The sequence below is a fragment of the Lacerta agilis genome, chromosome 5, assembly GCF_009819535.1.
Source record: "Lacerta agilis isolate rLacAgi1 chromosome 5, rLacAgi1.pri, whole genome shotgun sequence".
Classification (NCBI taxonomy): Eukaryota; Metazoa; Chordata; class Lepidosauria; order Squamata; family Lacertidae; genus Lacerta; species Lacerta agilis.
Window position 1 is genome coordinate 60,257,064 of NC_046316.1, and position 14,996 is coordinate 60,272,059.

At 41.6% G+C, this 14,996-nt stretch overlaps 1 protein-coding gene across 6 annotated transcripts in view; it reads right to left on the minus strand.

The window, feature by feature from the left end:
- EPHB1 (EPH receptor B1) overlaps positions 1-14,996 on the minus strand; it is a 334,021-nt gene that overhangs the window by 18,978 nt on the left and 300,047 nt on the right. For 3 of the 6 annotated variants that reach the window (XM_033150125.1, XM_033150124.1, XM_033150123.1), the window contains 4 exons: positions 11,821-11,970; positions 7,225-7,418; positions 5,459-5,614; positions 3,976-4,390 (listed from right to left, as the gene is read on the minus strand). In XM_033150125.1, the coding sequence (XP_033006016.1) occupies positions 4,282-4,390; positions 5,459-5,614; positions 7,225-7,418; positions 11,821-11,970 (609 nt within the window). In that variant the 3' untranslated portion in view covers positions 3,976-4,281. Of the gene's footprint in view, positions 1-3,975; positions 4,391-5,458; positions 5,615-7,224; positions 7,419-11,820; positions 11,971-14,996 lie in introns of those variants that run through there. The other 3 variants (XM_033150122.1, XM_033150121.1, XM_033150120.1) reach the window with 1 other exon arrangement.

A 14,996-nucleotide genomic window follows, 5' to 3' on the forward strand; every position in this document is an offset into this window, starting at 1 on the left:
GATTCTCCAAACCCCCTCCCCCCCACACACAATGCACCCTTTGGAAATCTTCTCCAGAGGGTCAAGGGAACCCCTAGAACCCATTTAGGAATGCACAGGGGCAGGAGATGGAGATAACCTTCCATTGCACAAGCAGAAATCCTTGCACTGATGGAGCATTCACAACCACTTTGTCAGCCTCCCGGTCATCTCTGCATTCCACAGAGTGACCAGGGCATAGACAAGGGTGTGCACAGCCAGTTCATCATGAGTTGAGAGCCAAAATGGACAGGCATTTTCCTGTGGCCACCAGGTGCTACTAAAAATAACCACTCAGGTAGCTAGCTGTTCAGTTCTGTCTGTGCAAGGCTTCACAAGTGATGCCAAGCAAGCTTTCAGAGGTGTGGAAGAATATGACAAACTCGCATTAAATTAGGAGCAATATTGCCAGATAGGTAGAACGGCGTATTTATAGCTTGAGTCATCACTGTCGTGCTTTTCACACCTTTGGATTTATCCTAATAAAAGCAAAAGTCATAAGAAATGAGCACAAAAGCTCCTTCAACCCACCTTGCATGAATATCAATGGACTGGTTTAGAGGATTAATATTCAGAATACACCTTTTCTATGCATGTTGTATTTGGTTTGACAACATACTTGAATACAGATTTTTGCGCTGAATACTCCAGAAGGGATTCATGACTGGCTATCAGACAGGGCTAAGAACACTCCCTTGTGTTGTTAAACAAGGGGCTTTTTTCCACTGCCTGTCTGGGGAGGCCCTGCAAGATAAAACATCATTCTTTTGCATCTTGTTAGCATCTCCTTCTAACCTGGGCTGCAGGGAACTTTCCTAATAATCAGATGGCAGTGATATAAGAAAGCCTTCAGGTCTCTCTCTTTTTGTGGTAATTTGCCAGAGACTGGCTGGTGCTCCATCACCCTTTCCACATACATGACCTTCCTTCTCTTTTTGCTACACATTTTCAGAGTGTCACAACACTGAAAAGTGTCAAAAAGGCCACCTAACCCTCTTTCAAATGTTAAAGCCATCCGCTAACTTAACTCACACCAGCCCTGACTAAAAGGTAAGGAGTGAGATGGGAACTCATTGTAAGGCATTTGAATATGTTCAAATTAGCAAATCAAAGCGAGTGGAGGGAAATCCTCCCCAACCCCAAATATGGAGCTCCATCAACTCCAGAATATCCCTAAAGCAAACATTATGGAACAAAAGATATATTCCACTCAACATCTTGCTTTGATTTGTGGCAGTCCCTGGCGACCCAGGGGGAGCACAAACCCACCAGGCGTGAGTTGGGGCTGCCAAGTGGACTGCTGCTGAAACATGAGCTTGAGGAGGGGGGAATTAGGGTAACCTTCATAATATTACTCAACTCTGCTTTAGAATAAATAAGTTTTATAGCTCCCATGGTGAGGCCAGAGTAGCTGTAAACACAGTGGCTGATTTATGCGACGTCTGTGATGCTGAAAAAGAAGCTGTGGAATGCCGTGATATAAAAAGAGATGCAAGATATCATATGGAAAGATTAGCCTGGAGGTGATGATGACAGATAATTCTACTACACCTACATTTCCTGCATATGCACTTGCCCTCCCGCCCAAATCTACAGATGTGATTATGACAGAGGTATAATGAGCATGGGTGCAAATGAAGTGCTTCCATATTTGCCCCAGGAAAATCAATATCCTTTCAGCTTTAATTCTGTGATGGTGAGAAGCTCTTTTCAGACATTCTGGGCTATCAAACACTTTTTAAAATAACATTGCCTACCTGCACAGAAATAATTCCCATTTAAATAGGTGGTGCTTTTTACACACATTTCTCCTATATGTATTGGTGATTAATATACAGAAATGAGCACATACATGTACACACACTTGCAGAGCTGTCTAGAATTAGGGTCATGGCAGGAAAATTTTGTGGAAGAGCTGCAAAGCTCCTTTAAGAGGGGAAAAAAAACAGGTATGGATACTACTACCAATGGGTACATTCAGATGTGGTTTATTGCATTAGTTTAGCTGGTTATAATGCAGGTGCTTCTTTTTAAACTGGATCCCCCATTGCACTATGGAATATACATAATGGAACATACCACCATATTGTGCTCATTTTTATTCACACCAGCGGGTGGCATCAGTTATGTCGCCACCCCTTATGCACATGAGGGCTTCTGTTTCCCCATGATTCACCCATGAAAATGGTAAGAAAGAACTGTAGGCCAGAATACCGCCCCAAATTTCATCATGTGAGCTGTGTCGGCATGATCCATGAAAACTGCAGGGAAATTACAGCACTCTTTCCCCCCTAGAAGTATGGTAATTAACATGGAAATGAATGCTAATTTTTCACTACGTTTTCAGAAGTGGCCTTTACGTTATGTGAAAGATCACATAAAACAAGTGTTGTCTGAATGAAGCCTTATTATGCTACGGGATCACAATTTATAACACTGGGGCACCATACATATGCATGACTCAATGCACTGACGATGTAGATAAGGTACCCACCTGCCAGTTGTCTAGTGAAGTAGTGGAGCAATTTTCCTTTGAACTTAAAACACACATACACACACCCGACAGGCATCAATGGAAGATGCTTATATTTATAAGATGCTTTTTTAGGGCAGGGGTTGGCCTAGATAATCCATTAGGTCTCTTCCGATTCCGAAAGCCAGCTGCATTTCCAGGTTTGCTTTAGAAAAAAATAGCTGATTGCACCCATTTTTTTAATGAAGTGCAAGCTGACTGTTGGCTGCATGCATCCCTTAAAAAGTGACAGTGTACAATTATAACAGTCTAGTTAAAAGCCTCATTAAGGGACAATTCATTTGCACAAACTCTTGTAGTGCCCGGCTAGCTCAGTCGGTAGAGCATGGAACTCTTAATCTCAGGGTCATTTGCATAAACTCTTCTGATTAAAGGGCAGCACTGTTCCTTCTATATACTGTGAGGTATAGCTAATTTGTTGTCTACTTTAAATGAGCAATAGCACTGGTAGCTAAGTTATCAGAACGATAATATATAGAGGGCAAAGGGCCAAATGAAAGAATGTTAAAGAAATAATAAAAGACAAGCAGTAAAGGAAAGGGATGGACAGACAGATGGATGCAGCACATGAACCTACCTCTGATGGCATGAAACCAAAGTGAATATATATCAAAATTCTTAGGTCCACACAAGGAAACTAAATATCCCCGAGTCTTCCTCTGCTGGTCCCTGGGATGCTAGATTCTACTGTTCGGTTGCCTCTACAGTTGTGCATCCTGTAACAGTTTTACACGAAACCCATGTTGCATAGTCCACTCTTCTGCTTTCTTCCTCCTATGAAATCCTTTGCTTTCCCTTTTCTCCCCCCATTTCCTATTACACGTTCCATGCGCAGTTGATCTAGACAGAAAGCAAAACATACCACTTCTGTTCCCCCACTGAATCTCCAATTCCCCCAGAGGTGGTGAATTTGTCATCTGTCAGTCCCACTTGGTTGTTTTCCTGCTATGGACAAGCAGTGAGTGACTCCTCAGTTAAGTTGACAACATACAGATGCACGCACGCACACTCGCGGGAACACCTTCTCTCTCTCTTTTTTTCCATGAGGATTTTTTTTTCCTTTTTGCAAAAAAAATGCAAGCAAAAGAAAAAAACCAAGGTTTTCTATTGAAGGTACATCTCTTCTTCAATATGAAGACATTAACTGGATTGTTCTGGATCCCCCATGCAGTGGTCAGTGAAGTCCTTTGGTAACTGGTGGAACAATGCCTTGATATTCTAGTAGGTAGCTGTAGAGACTGTTGAAGAAAATTCCCCAGGGTTTATGAGCAAAATAGGGGAATGGGTGGGTGTGAAGAACTCCATCAGGAGAACGTAAAAAGAAAAGGAACATGATTGCTGAAGATGGTTGCTCTGGGTTGCATCTCTCTCCTCCCCACTGGCCCCTTGACTACTGCTCACTGGTGGTGGGATTAGAGTCTCTGTTCCTCCCAACACACATTGGTTTGTCTTCACTGCTTTTTTTTAAATATATGGTTTGTACATATTTATACTTATTTATATGCTGCTTCCCATGGCATCAGTAAGTGTGCTTCTGTTGGAGAGAAACGGAAGTTGCCATGTTGAAACAAGTCCTGTGTCCTCTTCGCCTGCAGCTCTTAAAAGTTCTCAGACGATAATCCAACCTCTGCAAACATCTCACTGTCTTGTCGGCTTACCCTCCCCTCCCACATCCAACCCTCCTCTGTCCTCCCCTCTTTTCCCCCATTGTTGTAAGAAGACACGAAGCATCATGCCATCGAAGTTGGTGACTGGCTCATCTGTACTCTCATAGACTGGACACTGTTCAGGATCTTCTTCTGGTGTCCAGCTAAGGTCACCCCTATTCTTAGAAGATCTCTGCAAAAGACAAGAGACAGGATCATACTCGTGCAGTAGAGACCTTTGTCCCAAGTCTCTCCTTTGGCTATGTGGACATGATACATGGCCTGGCAAATTCAAACTGCAGTACAGGAAACTGTAGGCTGGTAACCAAAGATCAGCAATTGGTGCTGATGAAAGACATGTGATGAATGTGCATACGTGTATGAGCCAAAAGTATTACTTTTCTCAAAGCCACAACAAATGGGACACTTGAGCACAAAAGGATTAGGGAGTCTATTTTCCCTTTCTGCAAAGATGCTAACTGCCTAACCACATGCTCTTTACTAGGCTTCTGCATTCAAGATTATGGAGCTGCTGCAATCCCCAAATTGGGGGGGCACCACATCAGAGGCACCCAACACTATGGATTCATTGTGTCTTGACCTCTAGGTGGAGGGCTTCTGGGAAGATGGCAGTGAGTGGGTGAATACTTGAAAGTATAGCTTACTGGTTGAAGAGCCTTTGATGATGAATGAAGCTAATGGTTAGCATGGGAGCAAGGAACATGTGGAAGTTTTGGAGTGCAAATGAATTCTGGGAGCAAATTAATCTGGCCAAGAGAAATGGAGGCAAAGTGGTAAAGAGCTTGTGGGAGGAGACATTTTGCCTTACAAGTTATGACCTGCTTCCCTTCCTTATATATTTGCTTACTTAAAATATGTGTGTGTCTACACACACACACATTCATTTCAAAAGCAGTTCAGAAACTAAAATAATACCAAAAAACAATAAAATATCCATGAAATAACAGAATTTAAATATGCCAAACAACAACAGGAAAATCAAAAGAAACAGCACAGCGATAGACTCCATATGAAGTCAGAAAGGAAGTGGTTCATTTTCAAATGCCAGGCAAAAAATGAATTTATATTTTGCCTGTTTTCAGGAAGTTAGCACATTCCCAGTGCTGAAGTTCTACTCTGATCCAGAATCTGCCCAGTGAATTCTTGAACCCTGGTTCCATCTTCTCTCATCACTGAGGTAAGAACACTCATTCTATCTGTGTGCTAAAAACTGAAGTGAGAATGAGAAAGCACCACTTACTCTGATGTCATTTGGGCAACTAATTGAAGGGACGTGAATCCAGCAGTCAGAAAACTGTCTCTGTACTGGTTCATTTTGATGGCGCTGAGCCAATCTTCTACTGAGGTAAAGGCAGTGAAATCAGGGATGGAGCGGTCCAACAGTGGCTGAGAAGGCCTAGATCATGAGACAAACAATAGGTCAGGGTGGAATAATCATTAACTATCAACTATGATAACAAAAACAAAGGCAATATGAGCAAAAATTGGGCAATTGAGGTTCCGCTCATTCTCCTCTCACTAACCTACCTGGTCCTGTGACTGGACAAATTCCAGCCTTCATTCAACCTTCTCTTCCATTCCATTCACTCATTGGTGCCAGATACACCCTGGTGTTGTTCCTTCCTCCCCACATTTCCATGAGGCAAAACACAGGAACACCAGGAACACCTGATGCTACCAGATGACACCACTTCAGACTGAAGGATGAGGATCAAATGTCTGAATGTTCCCTCTTGTACTTAAAACAAAACAAAACAAAAAACAAAGCCCTCTGTGTGCAAATTCAAAACTAGCATGCCAGGGAGCTTATGTCAGAACTGCATCTTCAACAGGCCAGTTTTGGATGTGCAAGAAGTGTTTCAGGGCTGGCTATGGCCTGTTTGATGCAAACGAGGACACCTCTGCTTCCCCACCCATAACTTGCCAATGGAAAGGTGGCTGTCCCACTGGCCACACAGAGTTTCTGGATGCTCTGGACAGTATAAAGTTAATTTGGTTGCTGTACTTCCTGGGCTTGGAGAACCTGTGGCATCTGCATTGGCTGCAGCCAGAGTGACATTCCTTGCCCCACTGAGGATTCATCTGGAGGGAGTGGGGATGACAAGGAGGAATGTGTTTGGTATGGAGTCCTTGGATGCTCCTACATGGTGGTCTGGTTTGCACACCACACTGAGCCAACCATGGCTTAGCATGACCATGGAAGCATACAGGTTCTTGGAGAAGAGATACCACCCGCTTTGCCCCTCTCTGGTCATTTTGTTGCAGTGCCATGACTTGGCTGAGCATGTCACCCAAACCTGGGTTCATAGTTTAGCTCTCCCCAGACTAACTATCGGCTGTCACCAAGGATGGTCCCATGGTTTACAGCTCATGGTTTGTCCAGGCTTAGCTTGATGCAGGAAAAGAACGAGTGAGGAATGAAATGGCTATAATTTCCTCTTCCACAGCCTGCACACTCACATGGCTTGGGCCATTCCTGCCACCTTCTTTTCTTCTGGGAAGTTGGGGGCAGGGGAATCAGAAATAGTACTTTAGGAGTCAGGAAACACAATGCAGGCCTCTCTGCTTCTCTTTGGCTTTGAATCACAACCTTTAACCAGTAGGTTACATTCTAAAGCTTGAGTTGATTCAATGTTTTAATTGACAGGAACTTTTATTGGGAGGACTCACGTAAGAGCATACTTGATCCTATTTTGATGATTTACTGTTTTGTTTTGTTATGTAACTGTACTATAGAATGAACAAAAACCATAAGGAGTAGCTTCTGTTAATTAAAATGGTAAATTGTCTCACTCTTCTTTAAAAAGACCCATATATTAAGTGTTTGGTAATATGCAAATGTATTTAAATAAAACTGATTAATTAATCATTTTAAAATGTAAGAGAGATTATTAATCAACTAAGTTTTTATAGGGTTTTTTTAAGCTGCTTGGCAGGTCTACTTGCAATGCCAAATATGGCTTTCAGGGCCTCAGCCACTATTCAGCAAGGCAGCTGGAAACTTACACAGCGGTGATGGTAGCCACAGTTTTGAGGCTTGCTGGATTACGGATCATTTTGTCTAGGGTGTTAACTATTTCAGCAAAGCGTGGCCGGGTGTTGCGGTCTTTCTGCCAGCAATCTAACATAAGCTGGTGGAGGGCAGCTGGGCAGTCCATGGGAGGAGGGAGCCGGTAGTCTTGTTCAATTGCATTAATTACCTACAAAAATAAAAGTGCATTGGTAAGTTAAAGAGAGAAATACAAGCGTTAAGGAAAACAACTTAAGAGGGTCATCAGTTTTTTTTGTAAAACAACAACAACAACAACAGCAACAAAGGATTGGGGGAGGGGGGGATAATGTTTTAACTTGAGGAAAAACCTCCTAGACCCTGGATGTGCCCAAACCCTTTCATTAGGACAAATAATAAGAGGTTTCATATTCATTTTAGAAGATGCCTGCAAATTCAGGTAGGTAGCCGTGTTGGTCTGACACAGTGTGTGTGTGTGTGTGTGTGATTGTCCAGTAGCACCTTAGAGACCAACTAAGTTTGTTCTTGGTATAAGCTATTGTGTGCATGCACACTTCTTCAGCTACACTGAAACAGAAGTCACCAGACCCCACTATATATAGTGGGAGGGTGGGGTGGGGTTTTTCTCAGGAGGGTAGAAGAAGATGGGTGATTGACTCACCAATTGGTATCCCTTGGTGGCTGCTATTTAGCACAGAAAAAACAAGCACCCAAGGGCCCATCATGTGATTCCTGTCTAGCTTGGTCCTAAGTTAGTGTTTAACTTCACACAGGTCGGCCAGTGGCAATAATAATAATAATAATAATAATAATAATAATAATAATAATAATAATACTTATGTTGCTTGTTACCTAAACGGTAGGCAAGAGACTTACACACACATAATTATTTTGAAATACAGTGGTACCTCGGGTTAAGTACGCTTCAGGTTAAGAACTCCGCTTAAGAACAGAAATCGTGCTCTGGCAGCGCAGTGGCAGCAGAAGGTCCCATTAGCTAAAGTGGTGCTTCAGGTTAAGAACGGACCTCCGGAACAAATTAAGTACTTAACCCGAGGTACCACTGTAATAAAATTCCTTTTTTATAAGAAATTTATTAAATTTTACAATAAAAAACACACAAAAAATACAAAATACAACAAAAAAAACTACAAAACTACAAAGAAAAAAAATACAAAATTTTAACAAACAAACACTTATCTAACTATCCTTATCTTATTCCTAACATTGTTTGGGGACCTCCTCACATCCTCTCTTCTGCGTTCATTTCTAATCTTCTTTAGTAACTTTATAACATTGTGAAATCTTCCTTCTCATCTACTCTTAATCTTTATAAACAATAATCACCATTTAACTTTAATCTTAATCCTAATAAAAATAAACATAACATATTTCTATCTACTTCTTATATCCTATCTTAATCTAACTTCTGGCATTACTGTAGCCTTAAATGTCCTCTGATTTCAATTTCAAATGTCTATCTTTTCACATCGTTTCAAATAGTCTTTGAATTTCTACCAATCCTCCTGTATCATTTCTTCCCTCTGGTCTCGGAGTTTTGCGGTCAGTTCTGCGAGTTCCATATATTCAATCAACTTCATCTGCCAATCTTCCACTGTTGGTAGTTCTTCAGTTTTCCAGTTTTTAGCTATTAGAATCCTAGCAGCTGTTGTGGCATACATAAAGAATGTTCTATCTTTGTTGGAGATTTCATAGTTGGTCATGCCCAGCAGAAAGGCCTCTGGTTTCTTAGTAAATGTGTTTTTCAACACCTTTTTAAGCTCATTATAAATCTTCTCCCAGAAGTCCTTTACCTTTGGGCACGTAATAACATTCCATACAATATATGGTGTGTGTGTGTGTGTGTGTGTGTGTGTACACAAAGAACAAAAAACAAGTCATCCCATAACAGTGACAGAAAATTCTGGCAGCACACTAACAATAAAACAAAAGGATATTCCCACCCACTAACCAGCAGAGTGAACTAAAAACTCAAATATATAACAGGAGGAGCAGTTTACCTGCCCTTGATGCTTAGAAGAAGCTCATTTGGCTCATCTTACTAATTTACTCTCAACAGGTCCTCCCATAGTGCTCTGCTAGTGAAGCTCAACCACAGCAGGAATGGCAACAAGGCTTAGAAAAGAATCTCTGTTGTTATATGGATTAAACTGTTGGGTGGTTGGAATGTGGTGAATTTAGCACTGGATTCAACCAGCTGAAACATTCAGCCTCTCTTCCAGAGCTGCCCTGCTTTATCCCTTCTGGGCTAAGGTATGTTCCCCACCCTCCTTTTCCTTTAGAAATTGAGCTCTTTTTCCAGCTACTGTTCAGAACACTAATATGGAGTAAAGGAAGAGGTGTGTGCCCTCTGCACAAGAAGCAAAGGAAACATTCCTCTCTCCGAAGGAAGCAGGGCATTGAGAGGTTAATTTGAGTTCTGATGCTTCAAGACAAAGGTAGTCCCTTCCCTGTTAGCAGCCGCCACTCTCATTATCTCTGCCTATCATGCTGGAGTGCAGGACTTCATCAAGTCTCTGTGCCTGGCTCATAAACCCTCTGAACATTTTCAAAGGCCTGCCAGGTTCCTAGTGTCCAATTACCACCACACTGGCTCCTCTTCCTCTGCTCTTCTCCCCTTCTCAGCTTCTTTCATCTCCGAAACTCTTTCTTTGCAGCATAGGTTCAAGGGAAAATAAGAAGAAGGAATGGCAAGCTGGAGTTTGCACCTCACAGTTCGCATTTCCCAGCCTTTCTCGAGGGCCCAGCATGCATCAAAACTGGAACTGACTCCCAACATTTCCGCCTGAAAATCACCAGTAGATAAAACAGGCAGCCCCAGTGCTCAGATACAAAAGGTGTCACTGCAAGGCTCAATGTGGCTGTGTGATTAAGGAGACTTGTTTTCCATACTACACTTATACAATGTTGTAATATACAGTTGTGGACATCGCTAACAAACATCCTTCTTCATTCCAAACTCTGGTGCACACAGCACACTGTGGAAGGGGAAATGGATGTGCCAGTTCTTCACTGCATAGCCAACAAGGCGAAGCAACATTGCTCAATCCTAAAAAGAAAGTGCTTGCTGAATAGCCTTAGGGCTAGGAAATGCCCTTTTTGGGGGGTAAGATCAATTAACACAACAGACATTTATCATGAATAGTATGAAGAGAATTATTATTATTATTATTATTATTATTATTATTATTATTATTATTATTATTATTATCACCATCACCATCATCATCTATTAAATTTATATACCACCCTTTATCCAAAGATCACAGGGTGGTTTACAGTATAAGAATACAGTAATATGTGGTTTATTCCTTTTTCTCACAATATAAGAACCAGGGAGGGGGTTAATACTGATTGACAAGAGATTTAGAATGAACAAGGTATTCAGAATATATATAAGGAAGCACTATCTTACCCAAGCATAGTTAACATCTAGAATTCACTGTCACAACATGTGGTGACTGCCACTGCTTAAGTGGCTTTGTGGGAGATGGTTCTCTCAAGAGCTATTAGCCACACTAGCTAAATGGAACCTCAATGTTCAGAAGCAACAAATCACTGAGTAACAGCTGCTGGAAGCATAAAATGAGGTAGAGCTCTTCTGGTGGGCATCATGGACATTTGAACGGGATGCTAGATTAGATGGACGTTTTCCAAAGAGTGTTGGAAGGGAGCTCGAAGTTCCTCTAGGCCAACCCTTGCTCAATGCAGGATGCAACTACAGCATCCCTCTGCTAAAACTACAGCAACCAGACTCTGCTTGAATACCTCCAGCAGAGAACTCACCACCTTCCATGGCAATCTGCTGCGCAGCTGTATATTTCTTACCTTCAGGAACATTCTCCTAATGTTCCCAAAATCTCCACCCATTGCTTCTATTCCTGCTCTCTAGAGCAACAGAGAACAAGCCTATGCTGTCTTCTGCATGTATGTGCTTCAGATATTTGAAGACAATGATCATGTCTCCCCTTAATCTTCTGTAGACTAAACATACCTGGCTCTTTCAACTGTCCCTCATAGGACAATCTCCAGATCTCTCTTCATCCTGGCTGGTCTTCTCTGGGCATGCTCAAGTTTATCAATGTCCCTCTTCAAATGTCTTTCTTCCTTTCAATATTGATTTACGTGAGGGCTACACTAACCTACATGGGGGGGCAGGTACATACCTGTCAACTTTTTTCCTTTTTTTAAGGGAAATTCCCTTATTCCGAATAGGATTCCTTGCAAGAAAAGGGAAAAGTTGACAGCTATGCCCAGGTAGACAGGAATGCTATCAGGCAGAAAAATAAATTTGGTGTGTATGGGGAAGAAAGAGTATTGTACAAGTATATTCCATTGTCCCGACCAAGCCACTCCCTATGCAGAAAGAGAGCACTTCCCCTTAAAGGAAAAGCCACACTAAGACATATTCCATACAGAAGATTTTGCTGAAAGAATGACAGTTGACACAGCACTGAAAAACCACTGAGCAATTCTTGCTGGAAGTGTGGTTGTGAAAAACTCTTGCCACTCTCAAGAAAAACAAAAGAATATGGCTTCTGTGGTCTAAGGGAGGGGTTCACAAAACTCACATCTTGGTTGGACATGTCCCAATAGGGTCTTTCCCCAAATGACATCACTTCCCACATGAGAATCCCATAACTCCACACATCGCTGGCAGAGGTAAATTTGCGGTAGGCGATGGCCTCTGGGGCTGTCCACCTCACTGGGATCTTCCCACCCTGAAGGAGAAGAAAAGACAAGTGTTCACTATAGACGGCTTTAAAGGCCATTATACAAATTCATGGAGGACATGAGTATTGATGGCTACTAGTCATGTTTTATTCTGCTGACAGTTCTACATGTTGTTACTACGACTCTTTTAGACCTAATTCCTTAATATGTATTAACATGTTTCAGATTCCTTCCCCCCTATTTTTCCCCATGTTACAGTTGTTATTTGAATTTTATATTTTGTGCCACCTTGGGAGACCTAAACCTCAAAGCAATGAAACTAACAAACAATAACTATAAAATTATTATTATTATTTTTAAAAAAATCCTTCCAGTAGCACCTTAGAGACCAACTAAGTTTGTTATTGGTACGAGCTTTCGTGTGCATGCACACGTATCTGAGGAAGTGTGCATGCACACGAAAGCTCATACCAATAACAAACTTAGTAGGTCTCTAAGGTGCTACTGGAAGGAATTTTTTTTATTTTGTTTCAACTACGGCAGACTAACACGGCTACCTACCTGTAACGAGAACTATAAAATTATAGCTTGCTTCCTAGGAGCCTTGCACCTGGCATTGCTTGGTAATTCTAAGAAACAAACAAACAAACAGAAAACCCCGCAGTGCTGTTTTGCAACCAGTGGTTAAAGTCAGTGCTGTTTTGAAAGGTTCAGCCCACCATCTTGATTTAAAATGGCTTCAAGTTCTATCCATTCATAGATGAAAACCTGCTCCTTGATCTCACGAATCATTATGTAAAATTTGGTTACAAACATATGCGTCCAAACATATACCAACCATATATGTCCAAACATATTAATAAATAGAGAAAGGACTTTCCAAAATATATAGTAGACTAGCTGGATCTACCTGAAATTGCTCAGGAATTTTAAGAAACAATATAACACCAAGATTTGTAAATTGGTTTTATTTATTTTTTAAGGCTAATGCAGTTTGTTAGTTTCTATGACGGTGTACAGCCCCAGGGCACCAGATTAGCTCAACATGGATCAATTCAGGAAACACCTGGATCTGGTTCTTAATCAATTGCAGGGGGCAATAAATCACCATTAGGGTTCAATCTGAGCTGGGTGCTGGTTCACCATTCCTTTTAGACTCAGGCCAGCATCAAGTTGTATGCAACCTTCCTAGTATATGGGGAACAGAATGCTGCTTAACAATAACATAAAGCTGGCTACCCCTGCTCTTAATTGTCCACATTTAAAAAAAAAACAACAAAAACCAGAGCAACTGAAGGTTTTAAAAAGAAAGCCCAGTGTGAATGTCAATGTCCTTGGTTCACGGCAAATCCTGACAGATCAGTGGAAAATCACAAAATACAAAATTTCAAAGTGCAACACTATTTCAGCCAAAGCAGCTATTCAAGTACTGATGTATGAGGAGGAGGAGAATGATTTAGGCTTCCTTAGGAAGTCTCAGTAGATTTTACAAAAGACATTGTTATTATTCTCCCTGGCAAAGTGACAGGTTCAGAGAGCAAAAGCAATACACCAAAGAGTAGCTAGACAGACAATGACTAGATTACAGTTGGCTTTTGAACTAGCTTGCCATATTTTACACCTTGGACCCTAGAAATTGTAGTTTTTCCATTTTCAGAACAGTAATTCCCATGATTCCATGAACATCCAAGAAGAAGTCTAGGTTCGTGGCTTTAGCTTAGGGATGGGAAACCTGTGGCACTTCAGATGTTGCTAGACTACAACTCCCATCATCCCTACCTATTGGTTGTTCTTGCAGGGGTGATGAGAGTTGGAGTCCAAATATATTTGAAGAGCGACAGGTGGTTCCCATCCCTGCCCTAGCTTATATGCTTACCTTGTTCCTGAACATACACCTTGAAGAAGGAGGCACAGGTATTTGCTGCATGTGACGTTTGTGATGAGAAAATTAACATTATGACATTTATTCCAGCTGTGATGTTTAAATGTAAACACTAACTAAAGTAACAAAATCTCATTCCCATGAATGCCAAGGAACATTCAAGTGTTTTGGAAAGGACAGCATGTTTCCTACAGGGAATATGTAGGTGCTCTCACACTTACTAGTCCCAAAAGCAGACGTCAAAGGCTGACAGCAGCAGCTGTTTCTCTGCACCTCTTTGCATATCAAGTAGAAACTATGGCCTTCAGGGTTTTATCCTGAGTGACACTTCCTTACCCTTGGCAGTTTTCTATTGTGGCACAGGCAAACTTCCTTTGCTTCGGGCCTCTTCCCCTAAGAAAGATGGCAAGCGAAGGGCAAGGAAGTAGAATTGCCCTTGGCGCAGAGATGACAGCTCATTACAAGTACACCAGATGAGGAGCAACACATACTTTGGTAGCTTGCATTGAAATTATATTTGTCCAATTCTAGGAGGCAACTAATGTGGGTTCCCCTTCATTATATTTCAGGGCATGTCAGCAAACATGCCTCTCTGAGTGAGCACATCTCAGCATAGCTACAAAAGATACCTACTGCCAGAATGTTGGGAAGGGACCTATTTAAAATCAGAAGATGGAGAATGTGCTTTTGATGTCTTAAATGGTTCCTACAGCAACAGTTGGGGGATTCTGTGCACAGCAGGGGACTTTTTTGAACCATGCTCTCCTGGTTTAAATGCAGATTCCCACCAGCACTTTGCATTTCACACAGCTCAATCAACTTCAGTTTCCCTGATCTAAGCTATACTGGTGCAGAAGTTGACAAAGTGAGTTCAAGGTGATGGTGCTGTTCATGCTCATTTGAATATTGTTGAGTGTGTATTCCAAATATCTAGATCATCAAAGAAACGAAGATGGTAAAACCGTGGTCTTGGGAAAGAAAGTGCAGGAGTAACTGAGCACCAGGGGAGAATAAGAGATGCCCAGCAATAGTAGGAGGGGTGAGCAGCAGTAGTGAGCATGTTAAAGAGTTAAAGTGTTAAAGCAAACATGTTAAAAGTTGCTATTGATATTGGGAACATTGGTAGGAACAAGGGATGCGTGAGCTCTCCAGAACCCATTAGCTGAGTTGACTCTTTGTCTTGAATTGATT